The sequence below is a fragment of the Notolabrus celidotus genome, chromosome 20 (assembly GCF_009762535.1).
Source record: "Notolabrus celidotus isolate fNotCel1 chromosome 20, fNotCel1.pri, whole genome shotgun sequence".
Lineage (NCBI taxonomy): Eukaryota > Metazoa > Chordata > Actinopteri > Labriformes > Labridae > Notolabrus > Notolabrus celidotus.
Window position 1 is genome coordinate 16,732,735 of NC_048291.1, and position 19,412 is coordinate 16,752,146.

The following is a 19,412-nucleotide window of genomic DNA, read 5'->3' on the forward strand; positions in this document are numbered from 1 at the left end:
CCACCCCTACCCTGCAGTGACTGTGCATTTGGGTCAGTCTGCTCAACAAATGGGATAAGATGTAGTCTCCACAGCAGCCGGATCCAGGGGGCTCCTGGTCTGCCTGTCAGGGGGACCCTCATCTTTGACATCATTGAGGCTGGAGCCTGACTCTGGACTGACTGGGTGGCCTGCTTTGGGGTGCTGTATGTAGGCAAGGACAGTTTCCGACAGCAGCCCCTACCCTCACCCCCTTCCCCTGTTCCTCCGTCCCCTCTCGGGGCAGCCGTCACTCTGGAGTGTCCCGGCTTAACCGGTTGTGGCCTCTCCCAGCACACCCTGACGACGCCCTCATGCCACTGGGGCACCCGCAGTGTGCCCACCCCGCTCCACTACCGCACCTCCTGCCTGTGCCATCGGCCCAGAACCTCTGTCACCCTCAACATGGGTGTGGTGGAGGCCATTGACCCTGCGCCATCCCCCTGCCCCTCGCCCGTACCAGGGGGCTACCGGCTGCCCCGCTCCTCCAGCTACAGCCCCCTGCAGGGGAGGGCAGGGGCAGAGCTGGACCTTGGTGCGGCTGCTGGAGGGGTTCTGGAGGGGGGTGGGACGGCAGCAGAGCGTAGGACTCCCTTTGTTGACCTGTTCTGTGAGACCTGCTCCAGGCCCTGGCTCATCGGTTGGTGGGACCAGGTAGGACTCGGAGAGCCTGCAGAGGGCAATAAGGCCCGACGGTGGCCATCTTGGATAAATCATGTTTACTCCTCAATTATTGCCACATTCATGCATGCTTACTTGTGTTTACACCAACAATAATGGTGTCACTTTGTAAATGTAATATGTGTGTAAGAGGGAATATTACACAGTGCCTCATGGGGACTAGTTTATAATCAACACATACTAATTCAGGTTTATCACCTGAAAGCTTTTGTTGGTCAGACATTGGTTTGTTGAAAAACGTGTGGTGAACGTATTCCTGTACATAATTTATACATGAATTATTGAAGGCAGACAGTAATAAAACCGCAGAGTTTATTACCTCTCCTCGGTGCAAAACTGTAAACAAAAGAACAATATCCCTCTCATTCTTTCTCCTTCCATACCTGGTCTACATTTCTGTCCTTTGAGGATCCACCAACATTATTAAAAATATAAGAACTAGCTTTTGTAACTTGTAAGAACTAAATTAACTGTCTTTGCTGCAGGTATGTTGCAGTGTCACATCATGTCTCTTTCCATCCTCCACATCTGCAACCCACATCCCACTGGTTTTCTCTTCTGCTACCCTGAGGCTGGCCTCAATACAAAACTCAAAGAAGCCAAGTGTATTGCTGTTGATAGACAATGCTGGTTGTCCCAGGACTGAGTAGATGTTTCTGTTTGTGTCTTTATTCCTCAGGTGTGCCAACCTGACACATCCATAAAAGTGTTAGAGAGTGTGTTGTTTTTCTTTGATATGTCAGGCTTGCAGAAGATTTGTAATCCTTTCACCATGCTATCAATGCAACTCTGGGTTTTGTCATTACTGTTTCCTTGAATGGTATTGTTGACATAATGATACATAAATTGCTTCAGTGTATACTGTATATGTTTTAAATTCTGAATTGCACAGTAAGGTTCAGAGGAGGGCAGCATTTAGCATGTGAGTTATTTAGCTACAGGTGTATTAAAGTAGTTTGATAGTTATTACAGAGTTATTATTAAAAAATAAGGACCAGCTGCTCCCTCATACGTTCAAAAGTTAGCATGTGTGTTCGTGGTGATTTCTGTGCAGTGTTAGCATGTTTGCTTCATTAGTCAGTGTTCGAGGGAGAGTGTTGTTTGTCCTGGCACTCGGACTGGCACTGTGGAAGTGTTGGTTGGCAGATAAGATTCAGCTTTACATTATTAGGGAAGGGAAGAAACAAGAGCAAGAGAGAGAAAGAGAAGAGGCTTAGGCTGAGCCTACTGTCTAAGTATGCCACTGGACTTTTGTGACTTCTGATGACTGATTCTGCCTCTCTGACTCTAATACTTTCAGTCAGCCTACCTGTTTGCTTATTTTATTTTAAAAAAAAAGGTCTAGGCTGGATGAAATGGGTCCAAACAAAGGGAGTTAAGTGAGAGGACAAGATGGAAAGATGGTGGGAATGCATGACGTGTGTTAAATGGCAGGAAGGCAAGACAGGGGAGGCTTTGAGCTGGGAGTGTTGTTTACCTCGGGAGAGAAGGAGGAGCGGATTTTAAAACAGAGAGACGGAGGAGAGGAAGAAAGCACAGGAAGGGAGGGTTGACCTTGGTAAAGGTCAGAGACACCTGCCTACTCCCTCAGATTGTCACCCAAGCAGCCACTGCTCTCAAATCAAGCTGAAGGACTGACTATGAGGAGGCAGTTGCCACGGCAACCACTCGGGTTGCCATGGAGATAGTTATGTGTGAAAGATCAGTCAGTAGGACACAGACTGAGAGGTCTCGTCCGAATCGCATTGTACCTTTGCATGACTTGTGCTGCAGATGGCTTCCGAGCCGCCAAACACGACGCTGCTTTAAAAATGAACACAAAAGCTGAGAGGACAATCAAGAACAGTGTTCTCTGTCTGCAGGGATAATGTTTCCACTTAATCACATTTGTGCCTGTATTGCAAGGACCTGCAAACTGGTTGTTCATGACTACAACTGTAGACGTATCCGTAGAAAAATATGTATAAAGACTTCACATTATCAAGCATTTAAATAAATGGTGGTCCAAATGAAAGAACAGTGAATTGTTCTATTGAACAGTATGTTCTCAAAAAGGGGAGGAATGATTCATCGTCGATTCTCTCATCCTTCAGTGAATGAAGCTAGATTGAGGGGGAAATTTAATTGATCATATTTGACTCAGATGAATGTTGTGTTGTTCCATATCAGAAAAATGTAGAATCTTAACGTTCACTATCCTGCAGGTGTCTCGACATTTGTAGAGACTTATATGCTTCTACTTTGTACCAACAATTCACTCACACTGCTTCTGTCTTCCTTCAGTTTAAGAGGATGCTGAACCGGGAGCTGTCCCATTTGTCAGAGATGAGTCGCTCAGGGAACCAGGTGTCAGAATACATCTCCACTACCTTTCTAGGTAAAGCAAACCTGCCATGCTCTCATCACTGTCAACTAAATCCTTTAAAACACAAGTTCTTTAAATCTGAGTCAGGCAGAACACAAGTCCCCGACCTGGCTGACCCCTGACTCTTGCCCTTCCAGACAAGCAGAACGAGGTGGAGATCCCATCTCCGACTTTGAGGGAGCGAGAGAAGCCAATGTGTCACATCAGTGGTGTGAAGAAGCTCACGCACAGTTCCAGCCTTTCCAACTCCACCATGCCTCGCTTCGGCGTGAAGACTGAACACGAGGATTCATTAGCCAGGGTGAATATGTCTATAGTTGTCTGTGTTGGTTTCATGTGAAGCCTGTACCTAAATGCTGCAAAAATATTCCTTGACACTGTGAATACTTTTGTCAAACAGAAAATGTTATGACAGACAAATGTCTCATTGGCCGGAAATGTTTTGGTAATTCACCAATATTCAAGAGGATATCAAGCCTTACAATGTGCTACATTTTGCATGCTGCAGGTCCCATGATGCAGCACAGTTTTAATCTGACATAGAACATTTTAATTACAAAAATCTATTGTAACATGCTATTCAATTCAATTCAATTCAATTCAATTCAATTCAAGTCAATTCAAGTCAATTCAAGTCAATTCAATGCATCTTTGTAAAAGACATTTTCCAACACTGAGCAGGACTGTCTTATTGACGTTCCTTCATGTCGTCTGTTGTGCCTTCAGGAGCTGAACGACTTGAATAAGTGGGGCCTTAATATCTTTCGTGTGGCCGAGTTCTCAAATAATCGACCCCTCAGCTGCATAATGTTTGCCATCTTCCAGGTGAGAGACACAGCTTCGATCAACCAATCAAGTAATCTGACTTTTATTAATCCAAATTAGAGCGAAAGTTATCTCAGGGCACATTAAAAAAAGAGCCGGTCTAGACTCTCTGTATTATTTGAAGAGACTCGAAATGACATACAACATAACTTTTTAATGTCCATGACGCTGAAGTACTGTCTCTGCTGCAGGAAAGAGATCTACTGAAGACCTTTCGGATCCCTGTTGACACATTCATCACCTATGTGATGACCCTGGAGGACCACTACCATGCCAATGTGGCCTACCACAATAGCCTCCACGCTGCAGATGTCACTCAGTCCACTCATGTTCTGCTATCGACACCGGCTCTAGATGTAAACACCTCTTCTTAGCTGCTTAACTTTACGTGCACAGACTTTTTCTAAAACATCTCTCTCTTTCCCTTTCATTTCTCTCTGTCAGGCTGTGTTCACTGATCTTGAGATACTCGCTGCGTTATTTGCTGCTGCCATCCATGACGTGGACCATCCTGGAGTGTCTAACCAGTTCCTCATAAACACAAGTGAGTCACATAAAGACACACCCAAACATACCAGTCATAATAATTAAAAAATAACTATGAGAAAACAGGGTTGACTATGGCAAGGAGACATAAAACACTCATTTTGCTGTTTAGAAAAAGTAGGGTAGAGCAGGTAGCTAAGCCTTGATGTCTCAGTATGAAACAATTTTTCTTAGTCAGTTAGTTTTATCAAACACCTTGACATCTATTTCTTTTTAAGGCAGGAATCAAAAAAAGGATCCACACATTGTGCACAAAGCCGCCACATCTTTAAATTGGCCAAGCAATGTTTCGATGTCATAGATCTTCTTCAGGCATTGTCCAGTCTTGACCATAAGATAAGATACTCCTTTATTCGTCCCACAACAGGGAAATACATGGAGTCACAGCAGCAAACAGAAAGGTGTTCCGTAGAAGAATTCCAACAAGAACATATATATATATATATATATATATATATATATATAAAAAAAAGTTAATCAGAGACGACAGCTTGGCCATAATTCTCCTGCCAGCCACCTCCACAGGGTCCAGGACTGACCCACACTTCACCAGTGTGTTCAGTCTTGCTCTCCTCTATCCTGTCCACCCACAGCAGGTGAAATCCTTCCAATGTGGCGTTCGTGTCCAGTGTTAGCTCTGTTAGCAGGATGCTACTCTGCCAGTAATCCCTCTGGTGCTGGGTTAGCTTGTCCACCTTATCCTAGATAGATCTTACATTCCCCATAACGGTGGGTGGAAGGAAAGGTCGATGTCGTCTTTTTTGGCTTGCACCTCAGTACTAGCACATCATCCTTGCCTCCTCAGCTCGCAGGGAACATGGGGCTTAGCATCGTTTAGCATCGACATGCTACGGGATGCTAACAGCTGATCTCGTATTTAAACAATGTTACCATAGATAAGAAGAAAGAAAGGTACTTTATTGATCCCCAGGGGGGAAATGCAATTTTTTTCACTCATGCTATTTTTGGACATGCTACACATACAGTTTTTTTGGTATATACATACAAATAGACACACATGCAGTGAACATGCTTAGGGAGAGATGTCAGAGTGAGGATACTGCCATCAACCAGTGCACCCAGAGCAGTTGCACGCAGGATCTCTGGACACAGACAGGAACAAAAATAGTAAAAACACCACTGCAAATGTAATCAGTTTGGTGTCCATGGCCAACAAATGAGTCATTAAAAGTCATGACAGGCTCCAAATACAAAGATAACTAAACAGATATGTAAAAAGAGTCAAAAAAAGAACAACGAAGAGAGAGCTGCTGCAACAAGCAGCCACTCGAGCGGTCATTAGATACATAGATTGTTTAATTAATGGACATCCGTGACGTCACCCGTCTGTTTTTAAAGCAATGTTTTGAAGCCAATCGTTGGCAGGAGCCATATTGGAAATGGGGAACTCAACCTAACTTCTGTGTGAGGTAAAGAGGCGGGCTTTGACCCTCCTCACCAACAGCTACAGTGTTCTTGCCTGTAAATCGTGTCAGCTGTGCCTCTCATAATGGAAAACTTGTAATCTTAATATCTTCAAAACTGCTGCGTTATGAAAAAAATTACCCCCCGTACAGTGTGTCGATCGAGAAATGAGCTATCCAGACTACACTCATTTTTTGTACCACGCTGTAAACATGTTTATTTCTGCTGTAAAGACGGTCTGTTTTGAATGTTGTGGATGTGGTTTGCTGTTACTTTCGGAACCAGCCTCAAGCGGAAACTCAAGAAACTGCAGTTTTTAAAACTTTCGCATAGGCTTCAGTTCTTGTGGCCAGAGGTTGTCACTTGGTCTTGACATGTTGTTTTTGAACTCTCATCTTACATGCCATTGCTGTCATGCAGAAACCTTGTATCTTCATATTTTATCAGTTAATAAATTTTCTTTGCAATAATCAATGCCATTGATCTCCCTTCATGCCTGTCAGTATGATGAAGAGTATTTTGAAAAGCTTGTGGTTGAATCTTATGCGTGTTTAGTCATGTGAAAATCTAGGGTTCATTCAACTTCCTGGAAAGCAGTGGTTTTAGAGATACAAGGTTTCTGCCTGACGGTGATGATATCAATCATCAATCATTGTGAAGTATTTTATCATGTAAGGTCCCTCATTATTGAATGTTTTCAACCTCCTAATCCTTTAATAACTTTTTAAAGGTCAAAGCTTTGGAAAATAGATTTTAGGTACCTAATTCTTATGGTGACGGCGTCTTGATGCTGCTGATGTGATGCTTTCACTGTATAAGTATCTGACAAATGTGTTTACCTTCAGACTCGGAGCTTGCTCTGATGTATAACGATGAGTCGGTTTTGGAGAATCATCACTTAGCTGTGGGCTTCAAGCTGCTCCACGAGGACAACTGTGACATCTTCCAGAACCTCAGCAAGAGGCAAAGACAGAGTCTAAGAAAGCTTGTCATTGATATGGTGAGTCTGGTAAAAACACTCACTCTTTACTTCCTCCGATCTTAGATAGATATTCTTTCATGCCTTGAAACCATTCTCTAATGCCTGCATATCAAACCTCTTTCTAGGTTTTGGCAACAGATATGTCTAAACACATGAGTTTACTAGCAGACCTCAAGACTATGGTGGAAACCAAGAAAGTGACAAGTTCTGGAGTACTGCTGCTTGACCATTACACTGATCGTATACAGGTAAGATGTTAATTCAAGATGCTGCAATTGAAATTCAGCAGTTCAGCAGATGTTTAGATTCATCTGTTACATTAGAACTGAACTTAACTATGAAGGTATTGAATTAATTCATAGTGCTACAGAAGCAGGTTGCAGGTTTGGCTATAAGGAAGGCTGAGCAGGATGTAAACATGACTTTGGCTGGGGCTGACAGAGAGGTCGCAGGGCAGGGTTAAAGGCTGATTTATACCACTGCATCAAACTGTTGTCCCTCCGCAGCTTGTGGCTGTCAAGTGACAGATATGGCCTTGTCATAACTTACAGTGAAATCCTGTCTTTAAAATGTCATGTCAAGTTGTGGGTGTTTCATTGTGGTGATGGAAGCCACATGTGACTGATGTGTCTTGGTTTTTTTGTAATTCCTGCTCCGTGTGCTCTGTGCTGGGACAGTTGATTTATATTTGTATGTTAGGTCTGCATTGTTCAGTCCCTCCAGGAAGTTGCGATTTCGCGATCGCAACTATCAACGCAAATTCAACCAATCAGCGCGATTTTTTCGCGGCCCTGCAAGTTTTTACAATCACCGCAACTTTCCCGCAAATTTGACCAATTACCTCAATCTCAGCCCCTGCACGTCATCGGTTTTGTCATCAATTTGACTTCCTTGGAACATAAACATAAGTCCTCCCTTGATCGGCACTTTTCAACAACAAAACACGCACAGAGAACGGGTGAAAAGAGAGAGGACAGCAGGCAGGACAAGTGACGATGACAACGTTATTATTTATAGATTGAGGGGCTCAGTGTTCGCTTGGTCACCTACCTGCAGCAGGTGTGCTTTATGAACCAGCTCACCTCACCTCCATGCATCTGTCTCATCTTCATTGAGGATTTTTACCCCCGGTGTGTGTTAGTGACAAAGACACAACCGGGGGGCGTCTGTTTACTATTTGATGTTTGACGTTGTTGCCGTGGTTACCGTAAAAAGCTCCGCGTCTATAGCTTGATTTAATCCAGTTTGGTGAAACATCAGACACATTCAGTAAGTTTTGATCAACTCCTTGTCATCAAAGATGCAGATTAATTTCAGAGTGCCGTGAACTGACTGTGCATCGGTCGCTGCGAGGTGCATTCAGGGACCGTCGTAAATGTGCAATACAGCCCTTTCATGGCATTTTTCTGGGAATCAAGAGAATCAAAATACAGTCAGTGGCCACATCAAGAATGTTTTCTAAAAACAACTGTAATTTAGCATATTTACTTGCCCCTGAGATGTAATTGGGGGACAAAAGCAAAAAAAAAAAATCGCAACTTTCACCGCAATTTTTTCAAAAAGCTGTCGCAAATTCAGGCTTTTTGGGCCGCAACAATCACAAAAAAATCCCGCGAAATCCTGGAGGGACTGATTGTTCTGAGAAGCATGCTAGTTTCCATGAGCATCAAACTGGTAAACATTGAAGCAACAAGGTTTGTTTCCATTAGCTTGCTAAATTGGTAAGCTAAACAACATGGTGGAAATTTTAATACCGGATTCTGTCCTGCAATCTAGGCAACGGCAGCAGCTGGCGATGTTAAAAGTTGTTACTTTGAGTCATATATTTTTAAAGGTGTGTCAGCAAATCCCCTAGAAGAAGTAGAGCTAAATGAGGACAAAAAAACTAACTAAATACTCCTCCAGAAGTACTGTTTCCTTTGTTAAATGTTATCTTTAATGGAAATATTCCTCCATCCATCATCTTGACTGCTTATCCCGTTTGGGGTCCGGGGGGCTTGGGCCAATCCCAGCTAACATCAGGCAGAAGGCAGGGTACACCCTGTACAAGTTGCCAACCTATCACAGGGCAAACATGGAGAGACAGACAACCATTCATGCACACATTACCCACGGGTAATTTAGAGTGACCAATTAATTTGGTGATCATGTTTTTGGACTGTGGGAGGAAGCTGGAGTACCCAGAGAGAACCCACGCATGCAAGGGGAGAACATGCAAACTACACACAGGCACCTGCCCGACCGGGGATTGGAAGCAGGAACCATCTTGCTGTGAGGCAACAGTGCAACCCACTGCACCACCGTGCAGCCCTGGAAATATTCAGTTTGATATGATTTATTAAATAAGCAGGATAGTGTTTTAATTTGAACGTCAATTCAAATGTTCAGTTTATTCATTATTCTTCCTATGAGCTGCAATGCCAAATTTTCATCATGGCAGCCATGGAAGTGCTACCAACCATGGAATTAAAGGGACTATTTTTTTAAGCATATGTCTGTGCAGCTTTGCGTCAGGGTTCTGCTAACTAAAGGAGTCAAATGGTTAGGTAACTTCAGTAGATTGCTTCAGCCAGTTGGATAAGAATAGCTACAATGTCATCTTTTGGGGCAACTACAGAAAAGAAAGTTAGAACTACTTACAGTTTTTGCTTTTTCCTCTAACAGGCTAAGATTGTTATTCCAAGAGTCTAAGCAACATCATTTGAAATAACGTTACAGTTTTTAACCAGTAGGTAAACTATTGCTCAAGGGGAAGTCACTCTGAAATCCTACATTCAGGAGACTTGTTGCATTAGGAAACTAGTAGAAATGTGACTCAGAGAATTGTGGTGTTTGTGGTAGCATGGAGAGAGTGAGAGAAATAATTACGTCAGAAGGCATGGCTCTTTATTGAAATAATTTTGAAACACTTAAATTAGGCAAATGAATTTCATGGACAGCCCCTATTATCTACCATAGAGCTTGTTGAAACAAGAAGAAAAAGAGAGGAGAATCGGAAAGTGGAACATGCAGAGTGGGCAAAATAAGCTGCATCAAGGCTGCAAAGCTTTGACATCTGGTGGTATTCTGTGAAGTGTTTGGCCCTGATGCTCATGGAGCAAAATTGTTGTTGTAAGGCATTTGTCCTGTGTTGCCTGATGGTGGTATCTTTGTGTTTTGGGGTGATTGTTTAGATGTTAAACAACACAGCTTTACTGTTTTAGGAGAGACATAAGAAAACATGCAAGGGTGTAACTCAACAAACTAAGCCACAGAATCTCTGTTAGCTGTAAGTTGCCCACACACAAGATTTTAGAGCAACATTTCCCCTCAGTGAGAGCTTTTACTCGGACTTACTCTTTCTGTGATATTGTCAGATATTTATGTTAATCTGAGTTTGGGTGTGGCAAAAAAGTATTTTTAGTGGCCTTAACTTGCCTGTAATTGCCCGATAGGAAAATATTGTAGCCGTTAGCGGTCAACTTGAGCAATTCCGAAATGTGAACCTGCTAGTCCTTTACATGCTATATATGTAAACATGTAAAGATAGAAAGGTTAAAGTAGAACACATTACAAAATGTTGCTGAAATAATATTGATTAAACCATACCTTATCCCTGACTATTTTGAACTCATAAAACTATTAAAGCTGTCAAAATGAACTGTTATTTTAAAGGATTAATCAAGGAAATATCACAGGTAAAGACAAAATTCATGTGGATTAGTTGCACTGGGGCATCATATGTCACTGATCAAACACCCATCCACAGCAGCCTTTTAAATATGCTGGAAACACATTACACAACTTGACTTGGTGTCTGAGAGAACTACACACTGTGCAATAGATTAAAAAGTGGACAATCTGTCACACAGACGTCCTCTGGTACATCCATTGTGTAACTGCTCTAAAGCTGGGGTTGGTAGTCAGTTTTAGATACAGTTTTTGTCATACTGGTGGCAATCAATACATAATGTGTTCCTAAAAAAGAGTGAAAAAAAGCTGCTATCTACAGCCGGAGTAAACCTGGGAAAACACCAACCAATCACTGTTTTTGGGGTCCAAAATTTTAAACCAATCAAATCCTGTCCTGCCGTTATGCCCGCCTCCTGCGCATACATTTCCCCGGCGTGCACTCCCCGTCCCCTGCCTCTGCTTCCCATCCCTCTATTTACTGGAGAGGGGTTAGACGTTAGTCCTGATGAAACGCTACATTCAAATCATGCTAGTTTTCCGAGACTACCAACCCTAGCTTTAACTGCAGTGTAACCAAAGTTTTGTAAAAGCTGCTCATATAATTCCATTTCATGTTGTTTTGAATCATTTCTACATTATTATAGTCTGTACTCTTAAACATATACAGCGGAAAAGGATAGTTAACGTTGTCATCAATATGTGAGCAGCAAGTGTATGGGGCGGCTGTGGCTCAATGGGTAGAGTCAGTCGTCTATAAATCGGAAGGTTGGTAGTTTGATCCAAGCTCCTGCAGTCACATGTCGAAGTGTCCTTGGGCAAGACACTGAACCCAAAATTGCTCATGCTGTTGTTCAGCTGTGTGAATGTGTATGAATGAGATTAGCTAATACTGATGGTCCCTTACTAGGGCAGGCTCTACCATCAGTGAGTGAATGAAGTATGAATGGGGGGAATGGGAGTGGTCAGAAGACTACAAAAGAGCTACATAAATACAAGTCCAGTTACCATTTACGTGTTTGCGAAGGTGACCAATCTTTCTGCCCAGGGACCACAGATGTAAATTAGCTCTTTTAGCTAACATTGGCTCAGCAGTTGTGTGGTGAATGGTCCCTGTCAACTAAATTAATAAATGAAACTAAACCAAGATCATCATATTAAAGTAGTTTTTGGATTACCAATTAATTAGTTAAATAATAAAGTGTAACTAAAAAATAGGAAATTAGAAATAGGTCACTGCAGACTGAGTTTGCTTCCGGGTCATACTGGCAGGCGCGCAAAATCGCGCACTAGATTGCAGCCTCTCGAATCAAACTTTTTAACCAGTTTTAAGTATCAACATTTGCTACCCACTTTAGAGTCTTTTTACCACTGTTTTTATCCTTTATTACAAGCGGGATTCAAACAATCGGTGCTCCCGGTCGAGAATTCTTAGAGAATTTTAAGAAATAAACTGGGCCTGGAACACCATGTCTCTTACCTTGCCCTCTGGCTGCGGAAGCTGTCTCCATCTGGCCGAAAAGATCGTGGCGTTGGAGGAAAGAATCCACAAACTGTACCGAATCCGGGAGGCAGAGAATTTTTTGGACACAATCGTCTTCGATGGGCCTGCCCAGGCCTCCAACTGTGGCACTGAGGGGCTGGCTGGTGCTACTACCAGCATGGCCGACGCTGTTTCACCTCCAGCCGCTTGCAATGCCTCCTACCTGGCCGACCCTGCTCCTTCACCTGGAGGCTCCACCCAGGGCACCTGCACCGAGGATGAGGAACAGACCGACGCGGCTTCTTGGCCGGTCTCAACTCCCACTGCTGATCCGGCTGCTATCGCTGCCCCCGCTACCTCCATACCAGCGGACCCCTGGCTCCTGCGTGGGGCGAGACCGGAGCTCCAGGTAAACTGCTCCACTCGGGGGCGCTGCTGAGCAACCTATGGAGTAGGACGTGTTTTTCAGAGTCTCCCGCAGAATCCGTTAAAAGTGTTATTCAAAGGCGTTTTTTTCACCCGAATCGTTCGTTTGTAAGACTTTTTATGCGCCTGTTTGACCACTTGATCCACTTTACGAGTTTTGATGGCTAGTAAGAACACTAAAACTCGTGCGACAGCTGCACAACAGAGGCCTAGCTCACAGGTAGCCTCCACGGCAACAGGTACAACAACTCCGCCCTCTGGCTCTGCGTCGCCGGATGCACCACCCCGAGCTACCGATGTCGAGACCTTGAAGCTAGAGCTGTGAGCATCTCTCCGGCAGGATATCGCTGATATTTTTAAAACCGAACTCCGAGCGGCTTTGGGAGATGACCTATCCACAATCAAAACTGACCTGCAATCTGTTAAAACCCAGCTTGTGAAGGATAAAGCTGCTTTGCATGCCGAATTCACCACGCTGAGGGCTACAGTGGGGGGAATGGAGGAGTCCCTGTCCTCCTGCACGGATGATGTTGTCGAGCTTAAAGTTTGAGTTGAACGTCTAACTGCTGATTACTCCAAGCTAGAGAACAAATGTGAAGACCTTGAAGACAGGTCTCGTCGAAATAATATAAGAATAATTGGGGTTCCAGAGGACACGGTCATTAACAGCGCTGCGGTCGCAAACCTACTGAAAGACGCCTTTGGGCTGGATAAAGAGCCGCGGCTAGACCGTGCACACAGGACCCTCCAGCCGACTCCCAGACCAGGTGAGAGACCACGGCCTGTCATCGCCAGGTTCCATTACTACAGCGACTGTGCAGAGGTTCTACGGCGTGCAAGAGAGGCTCGGCAGATTGACATCGGTGATATGAGGATCTCCATTTTTCCCGACCACACCGCCAAAGTGGCCCGTGCACGGGCTGCATTTGGTGAAGTCAGAAGGCAGCTACGAGGCATGGAAGGGGTCCGATACGGTCTTTTCTACCCAGCCCGACTCCGGATAAGCTACAAAGGTACTGAAAAAGACTTTAATACTGCAGAGGATGCCAAGGCTTACATTAGGAGGATGAACAATGGGTGATGTTTCGCACCATATAATGTGCTGTTTCGCACCACACTTAAATGGTTGAATTTACACAATAAAACTTTTCCAGCAGTCGTTCACATTTTTATACATAGAGATGTTCTACTGTTTTGATTTTGGAGACTGAACTTATGCTTGTTTGGTCTCGTATTGTACACCTCTCAAGACGCGAGTAATAATTATTTTATTTTTTGTACTTCTTATTTATATATGTTATTTACATATACATGTACACTTTAAGTTGTATTATGAGTAATTGCAGTGTGATATGAAGCCAACTGTCATGGCGAAGTTAGGCCTATTACAGCATGCTCTGGGTTCTGTGGGAGCTCTTGCTTTCTTTTTTTTTTCTTCTTCGTAGCTCTTAGGATTAGCTTAGTTTTCTCTCCGAGTTGTTGTCTCTCTTAGAGCAACAATTGGTTTCCCGGTTTTCACACTGCTGTCTCCCTTTTGGAGACCTTTGGGTGTGTGTCTTCGTTTTCGTTTTGTTTTTCCTTTTCGTGGTTGTATGTTCTATGGGGTATGTGTGGTGGTGGGGGGAAGGGGGGGTACCCAGCTCCTTTTTGATGTTTTTGTTTATTTTATATGCACGTAAATGTGTTCTACTAATTTAAGCTCTGACACTCTTGGTTCTGGCACTCGTTTTCTCACTTGGAATATAAGAGGTATGGGCAACCCAACTAAAAGAAACAAGGTTTTCAGCCACTTAAAGCGTCTTAACTCTGACATAATATTTTTGCAGGAGACACATCTTAGACTTAAAGACCACCATAGACTTAAAGTTCCCTGGATAGGACAAGTTTACCATTCAAATTTCAATTCAAAATCTAGAGGGGTTGCTATTCTAATCAATAAAAAAATACAGTTCTCAGTTACTGATGTCATTTCTGATAAGAATGGCAGGTATCTTATAGTTATGGGTACAATAATGCAGATCAGGGTTTTGTTAGTCAATGTTTATGCACCAAACTTTGATGATGTTGAATTTTCTAATAGACTACTTCGTGATTTACCTAACTTGAATACCCATTTGTTGATCTTTGGAGGTGATCTTAACAGTGTTTGTGATCCCGTGTTGGATCGTTCTAGCCCACGAAGGTTCTCCCTAACAGCCATGGCCAAATCCTTTATTGATTTCATGGCTCAAAATGATTTGGTGGACCCCTGGAGGGTCCGTAATCCCTCATTAAAATAGTTCTCTTTCTTTTCTCCGGTACACCAATCATATTCAAGAATTGATTATTTTTTCATTGATAACAGCCTTAACTTATCTGTTGTTTCCTCTGACTATTCAAGCATTGTAATATCTGATCATGCACCCTTGTTAATGGATATTAAGTTATCTACTCACAAATCTCCCCCCCCCCCTCTTTGGCGATTTAATTCATTATTGTTGTCAGATAAAACCGTCTGTGAGTTTATTTCAAAAAGTATCGATGGTTTTCTTTTTTTCAATCAAAATGAATCTACGTCTTACTCATTACTTTGGGAGTCTTTAAAAGGTTTTTTAAGAGGGCAGATTATTTCCTATTCTTCCTTTTCAAATAAAAAATACAATGCCTAGCTGAGAGAAATTTCATCTGCTATTAATAGTTTAGATCAGGAATGTGCATCTAAATCGTCACCGGATTTGATTAAGAAGCGTCTTGATCTACAGGCGGAGTTTGACCTTATCTCCACCAAAAGCGCTGAGAGAATTTTATTGCAATCACATGGAACTTATTATGAGCATGGTGACAAAGCAAGCCGATTACTGGCACACCAATTGAAACGTCGGTCTACCTCACGTCTTATACCTCAAATTCATAATCTGTCTAATGTAACAGTGTCTGATCCAGTTGAAATCAACAACACATTTAAAGAATTTTACTCCTCTTTATATATTTACGAATTTCCTTCCGATCCTACTCGGATGTGTCATTTTCTCGCAAAGCTTGAAACTCCTACAATTACTTCTGACTCTGTAAATGCTTTGGAAGCCCCCCTTTCCCTTGAGGAGTTACGTATATCAATAAATGCAATGCAGTCTAACAAAGCCCCAGGTCCTGACGGATTCCCAATTGAGTTTTTAAAAAGATTTGTTGATAGATTGGCACCTTTACTTTTGGGAATGTTTAATGAATCCTTGGGGAATGGTTATCTACCTCCTACACTAACACAAGCCTCAATAACCCTTTTATAAAAGAAAGACAAAAATCCCACTTCCTGTGGCTCTTATAGACCTCTCTCACTACTTAATGCTGATGTGAAAGTTTTAGCTAAAACAATGGCCCTACGCTTAGAGAGAGTCTTGCCAAGTATTATTTCAGAATTTTGCAGAATGGCTTCATTAAAGGCCGCCATTTATTTCTCAACACTTGTAGCCTTCTAAATATTATTAATTACAAACACTCTGAGGAACTCCCAGAGATAGCAGTATCATTGGACGCCGAAAAGGCCTTTGATAGGGTTGAGTGGGGCTACCTTTTTGCAGTTTTGAAGAAGTTTGGTTTTGGAGATAAATTTGTAAGTTGGGTAAGGTTACTTTATACTTCGCCAAAAGCCAGTGTCATTACCAATGATATTCGCTCTGAATTTTTTTCACTGGAACGCAGGACACGTCAAGGCTGCCCCTTATCGCCCTCCCTTTTTTCTTTGCGATCGAGCCGCTTGCCATTTCACTCAGATCTTCCACTGTCTTTAAAGGTGTCCTGCGCAATGATGTTGAACACCGCTTGTCACTGTATGCTGACGACTTGTTACTGTATGTCACCGACCCTACTTCCTGTCTTCCAGATATTCTCTCCATTTTGGATGACTTCGGTTCCTTCTCAGGATACAAGTTAAATCTTGAAAAGAGTGAATGCTACCCTATCAATACAGCTAGTTTGCAATTGATGCAGTCTGATCTGCCTTTTAAAATCACCCCTTCTGGATTTAAGTATCTTGGTATTGAAGTAACACGTACATTTTCTGGTCTTTTGTCTGCCAACTTTACTGCACTTGTAGCCCAAGTCAAAGCTGATTTTCAGAGATGGAATAGCCTACCTCTCTCCTTGATTGGGAAAATTAATGTGGTTAAAATGAATGTCTTGCCAAAGTTTCTTTACTTGTTTCAATCAATTCCTCTATTTTTACCCAAGAATTTTTTCAATTCCCTTGACAAACTTATTAGTTCCTTTATTTAGGGCGGGGGTCATCCAAGGGTTTGAAGATCACTACTTCAAAGATGTAAATTTAATGGTGGCCTTGCACTCCCAAATTTTCAGTTTTATTATTGGGCCATAAATATTCATAACATACGCTACTGGCTGAATTCACCTTGTTTATCTTGGTGTAAAATGGAGGCTTCCTCTTGCTCTCCTTTAACTTCCATTTCCATTTGAAAACTTTGAAGATATGGTCTCAGTGTAGAAAACATTTCAAATTTGTAACTGCATCTCTTCTTGGTCCATTAAATACCAATCATCTGTTTCCTCCCTCCCACTTGGATTCTGCTTTTTTGTCATGGCATAACCAAGGTATAAGATGTCTCCTTGATCTGTATTCAGATGGTATCTTTTATAACTTTGTTGACTTAGCAACCAAATACAATTTGCCCAGAAACAATTTCTTCAGATACTTCCAAGTGAGACATTTTGTTTCTCAGTGTTTCCCTAGTTTTCCTTCTTTGCCATCTCAACATTTCTGTGAACAATTTTTCATTCTTAAGTTTAAACAGAAAGGGACGATCTCAGAAATATACAACCTAATTCTTGACCATTGTGATCAGTCCAACACTAGAACTAGACTGGCTTGGCAGGCAGAGTTGGGACTTCATCTAAGTGAGGAGTGGTGGGAGGATGTTGTAAGAGGGATACATACTGTTGCCTCTTGTGCACGTCTTACTCTCATTCGTTTTAAGGTTGTACACAGGGTTCATTTCTGTAAATCAAGACTTGCTGAGTTTTATAAAGAAGTAGAGGACAAATGTGACAGGTGTTCAAGTTCAAATTGTCACTTAAGCCACATGTTCTTTCTCTGTCTACACTTAAGAAACTTTTGGTCTGGATACTTTAACACTTTGTCAGTCATCTTGGGTTTACACTTACAACCCTGCCCACTAATAGCTATTTTTGGGACTCCAGATGTATCAAGTAATTTCAATTCTATTCAAAAAGAAATCATTATCTTTACCTCACTTCTGGCTAGACACCGTTTACTTTTACATTGGAAGTCTCCCAACCCTCCATCTGTTGCACAGTGGTTACAGGATACTGTCTCCTTTTTAAAACTTGAAAAAATGAAATACACTCTAAGAGGAAACACTGACAAGTTCTTTCACCAATGGCAACCCTTTCTTTCACATGTTAGAGATCTGCAGACTCTGCGGGACTAAGAGGTGTCTTATTTCTTTCTTTCATCAGTACTGTATTCCCATGTTTGTGTGCATTCATTTCTCCTGCTGAGCTGGGCTGGGGAGGAAGGGATTATTTTTCTGTTTGAGTTCTGGGACTGGTATATTCATATTGAAAATGTGCAGGTAATTCTGTATCTGTATCTATGGACCCCTACAGGTATATAACTATGCACATGTATGCACCTTGTTCCTCCTGTTAGGAGTGTCGTTCCCTCAGTCTCATTGTTGTGTTGTCTTGGTTTTTTCTTTCTTTCCTTTTTTCCGTTTAAATGAAAAACTAAAAACTGTAAATTTGTACGCAAATTACAATGAATTTTGCTCAATAAACAGAACTGGCAAAAAAAAAAAAAAAAAAAACTGCTCCACTCCGCTCCACTCGGAGCAGTGGGAGGTGGTCGGTGACCGTATGAAGAGAGTTCCTCCTGTGTTCCTGGATGATGAATTCCCACCTGTAAGCCACCAGCGGACGCCCCCATCGCTCTCTCCTCCTAGAGCGAAACACCGGCACTGGGCACCAGCTAACTTCACGCCAAGTCCATGCGACCAAAAATCAGCTGCCGCCCATTCCCTATCCCGACCTGCCTACTCTCTTTTTAAGCTCCTTAAGCACTCTGGGAAGACTGTTTTTATTTCAAGCCCCATCCCGACTGTCGGACGTGGTGCAGGTCGCTTCAGCCGACTCCTGAGCCTTCACTTCTGGCTGCTATCTGCATGCGCCGCACTTAACTTGGGCTTTAGAGACAATTTTAATCTGTTTTGGAACTGTGCCTCTCTTTTAACCGCGACGGACTTCACCCAAACAAACTGGGCTCTTGTGTGCTGGCTCCTAATATGCAGCATGCAGTGCAGACACACCCACGTTGACTATTTACTCTGCAATCATGCCCACCTGACAGTCCCACCTCCTCACCTGCGGATCATCTCCAGTCTAACACTACACAATCTAATGTCCAACATACGAACACGCCCCTCTGTCTCTCTCCATCTCCTACACCATCACCACCAGTCTTCTTCCCGATTATCACTATTTCATCAAATCGAGTCCCGAAACAAAGCCGTCCTCCTTTTACCTCCTCCTCACATATTATCACTCCACCACGCAACTTAATAAAAATCACTCCAACACATCCAGGTACCGTGAAGCCAAATGAGCCCACTACAGATCCCTCCCCAGTAAAACTTTTTATATTAATGATTTTATTTCAGAACATGGTCTTAGCTTTTTATTTTTAACTGAAACATGGCTCAACACAACTGTACCTGCTTCCCTTTTAGAGTCCTCCCCAGCAAATTTTATTCTCCTGCAGACAGAACAGGAGAGGGGGAGGGATCGCCAGTATTTTTTCTAGTGTTTTTAACTGTTCATCTTGCTCACTTGGTCTGTTTCAAACCTTCGAATACTTAGCCATGGTCATAAAATCACAGCAGTCAGTTCTCACAATCACTATTTACCACCCACCCAAATACAACAGCAATTTTTTAACAGAATTTTATGATTTTATGTCCATTGTTTTAACTGGCTATGATAAA

The 19,412-nt window shown here is 42.6% G+C and overlaps 1 protein-coding gene across 1 annotated transcript in view; it reads left to right on the forward strand.

The window, feature by feature from the left end:
• Positions 1-19,412, forward strand: part of pde4a (phosphodiesterase 4A, cAMP-specific) — an 80,126-nt gene that overhangs the window by 50,733 nt on the left and 9,981 nt on the right. The window contains exons 7-13 of the mRNA XM_034710666.1: positions 2,983-3,076; positions 3,202-3,365; positions 3,791-3,889; positions 4,081-4,245; positions 4,334-4,433; positions 6,706-6,860; positions 6,968-7,090. Of these exons, the coding sequence (XP_034566557.1) occupies positions 2,983-3,076; positions 3,202-3,365; positions 3,791-3,889; positions 4,081-4,245; positions 4,334-4,433; positions 6,706-6,860; positions 6,968-7,090 (900 nt within the window). The remainder of the gene's footprint in view (positions 1-2,982; positions 3,077-3,201; positions 3,366-3,790; positions 3,890-4,080; positions 4,246-4,333; positions 4,434-6,705; positions 6,861-6,967; positions 7,091-19,412) is intronic.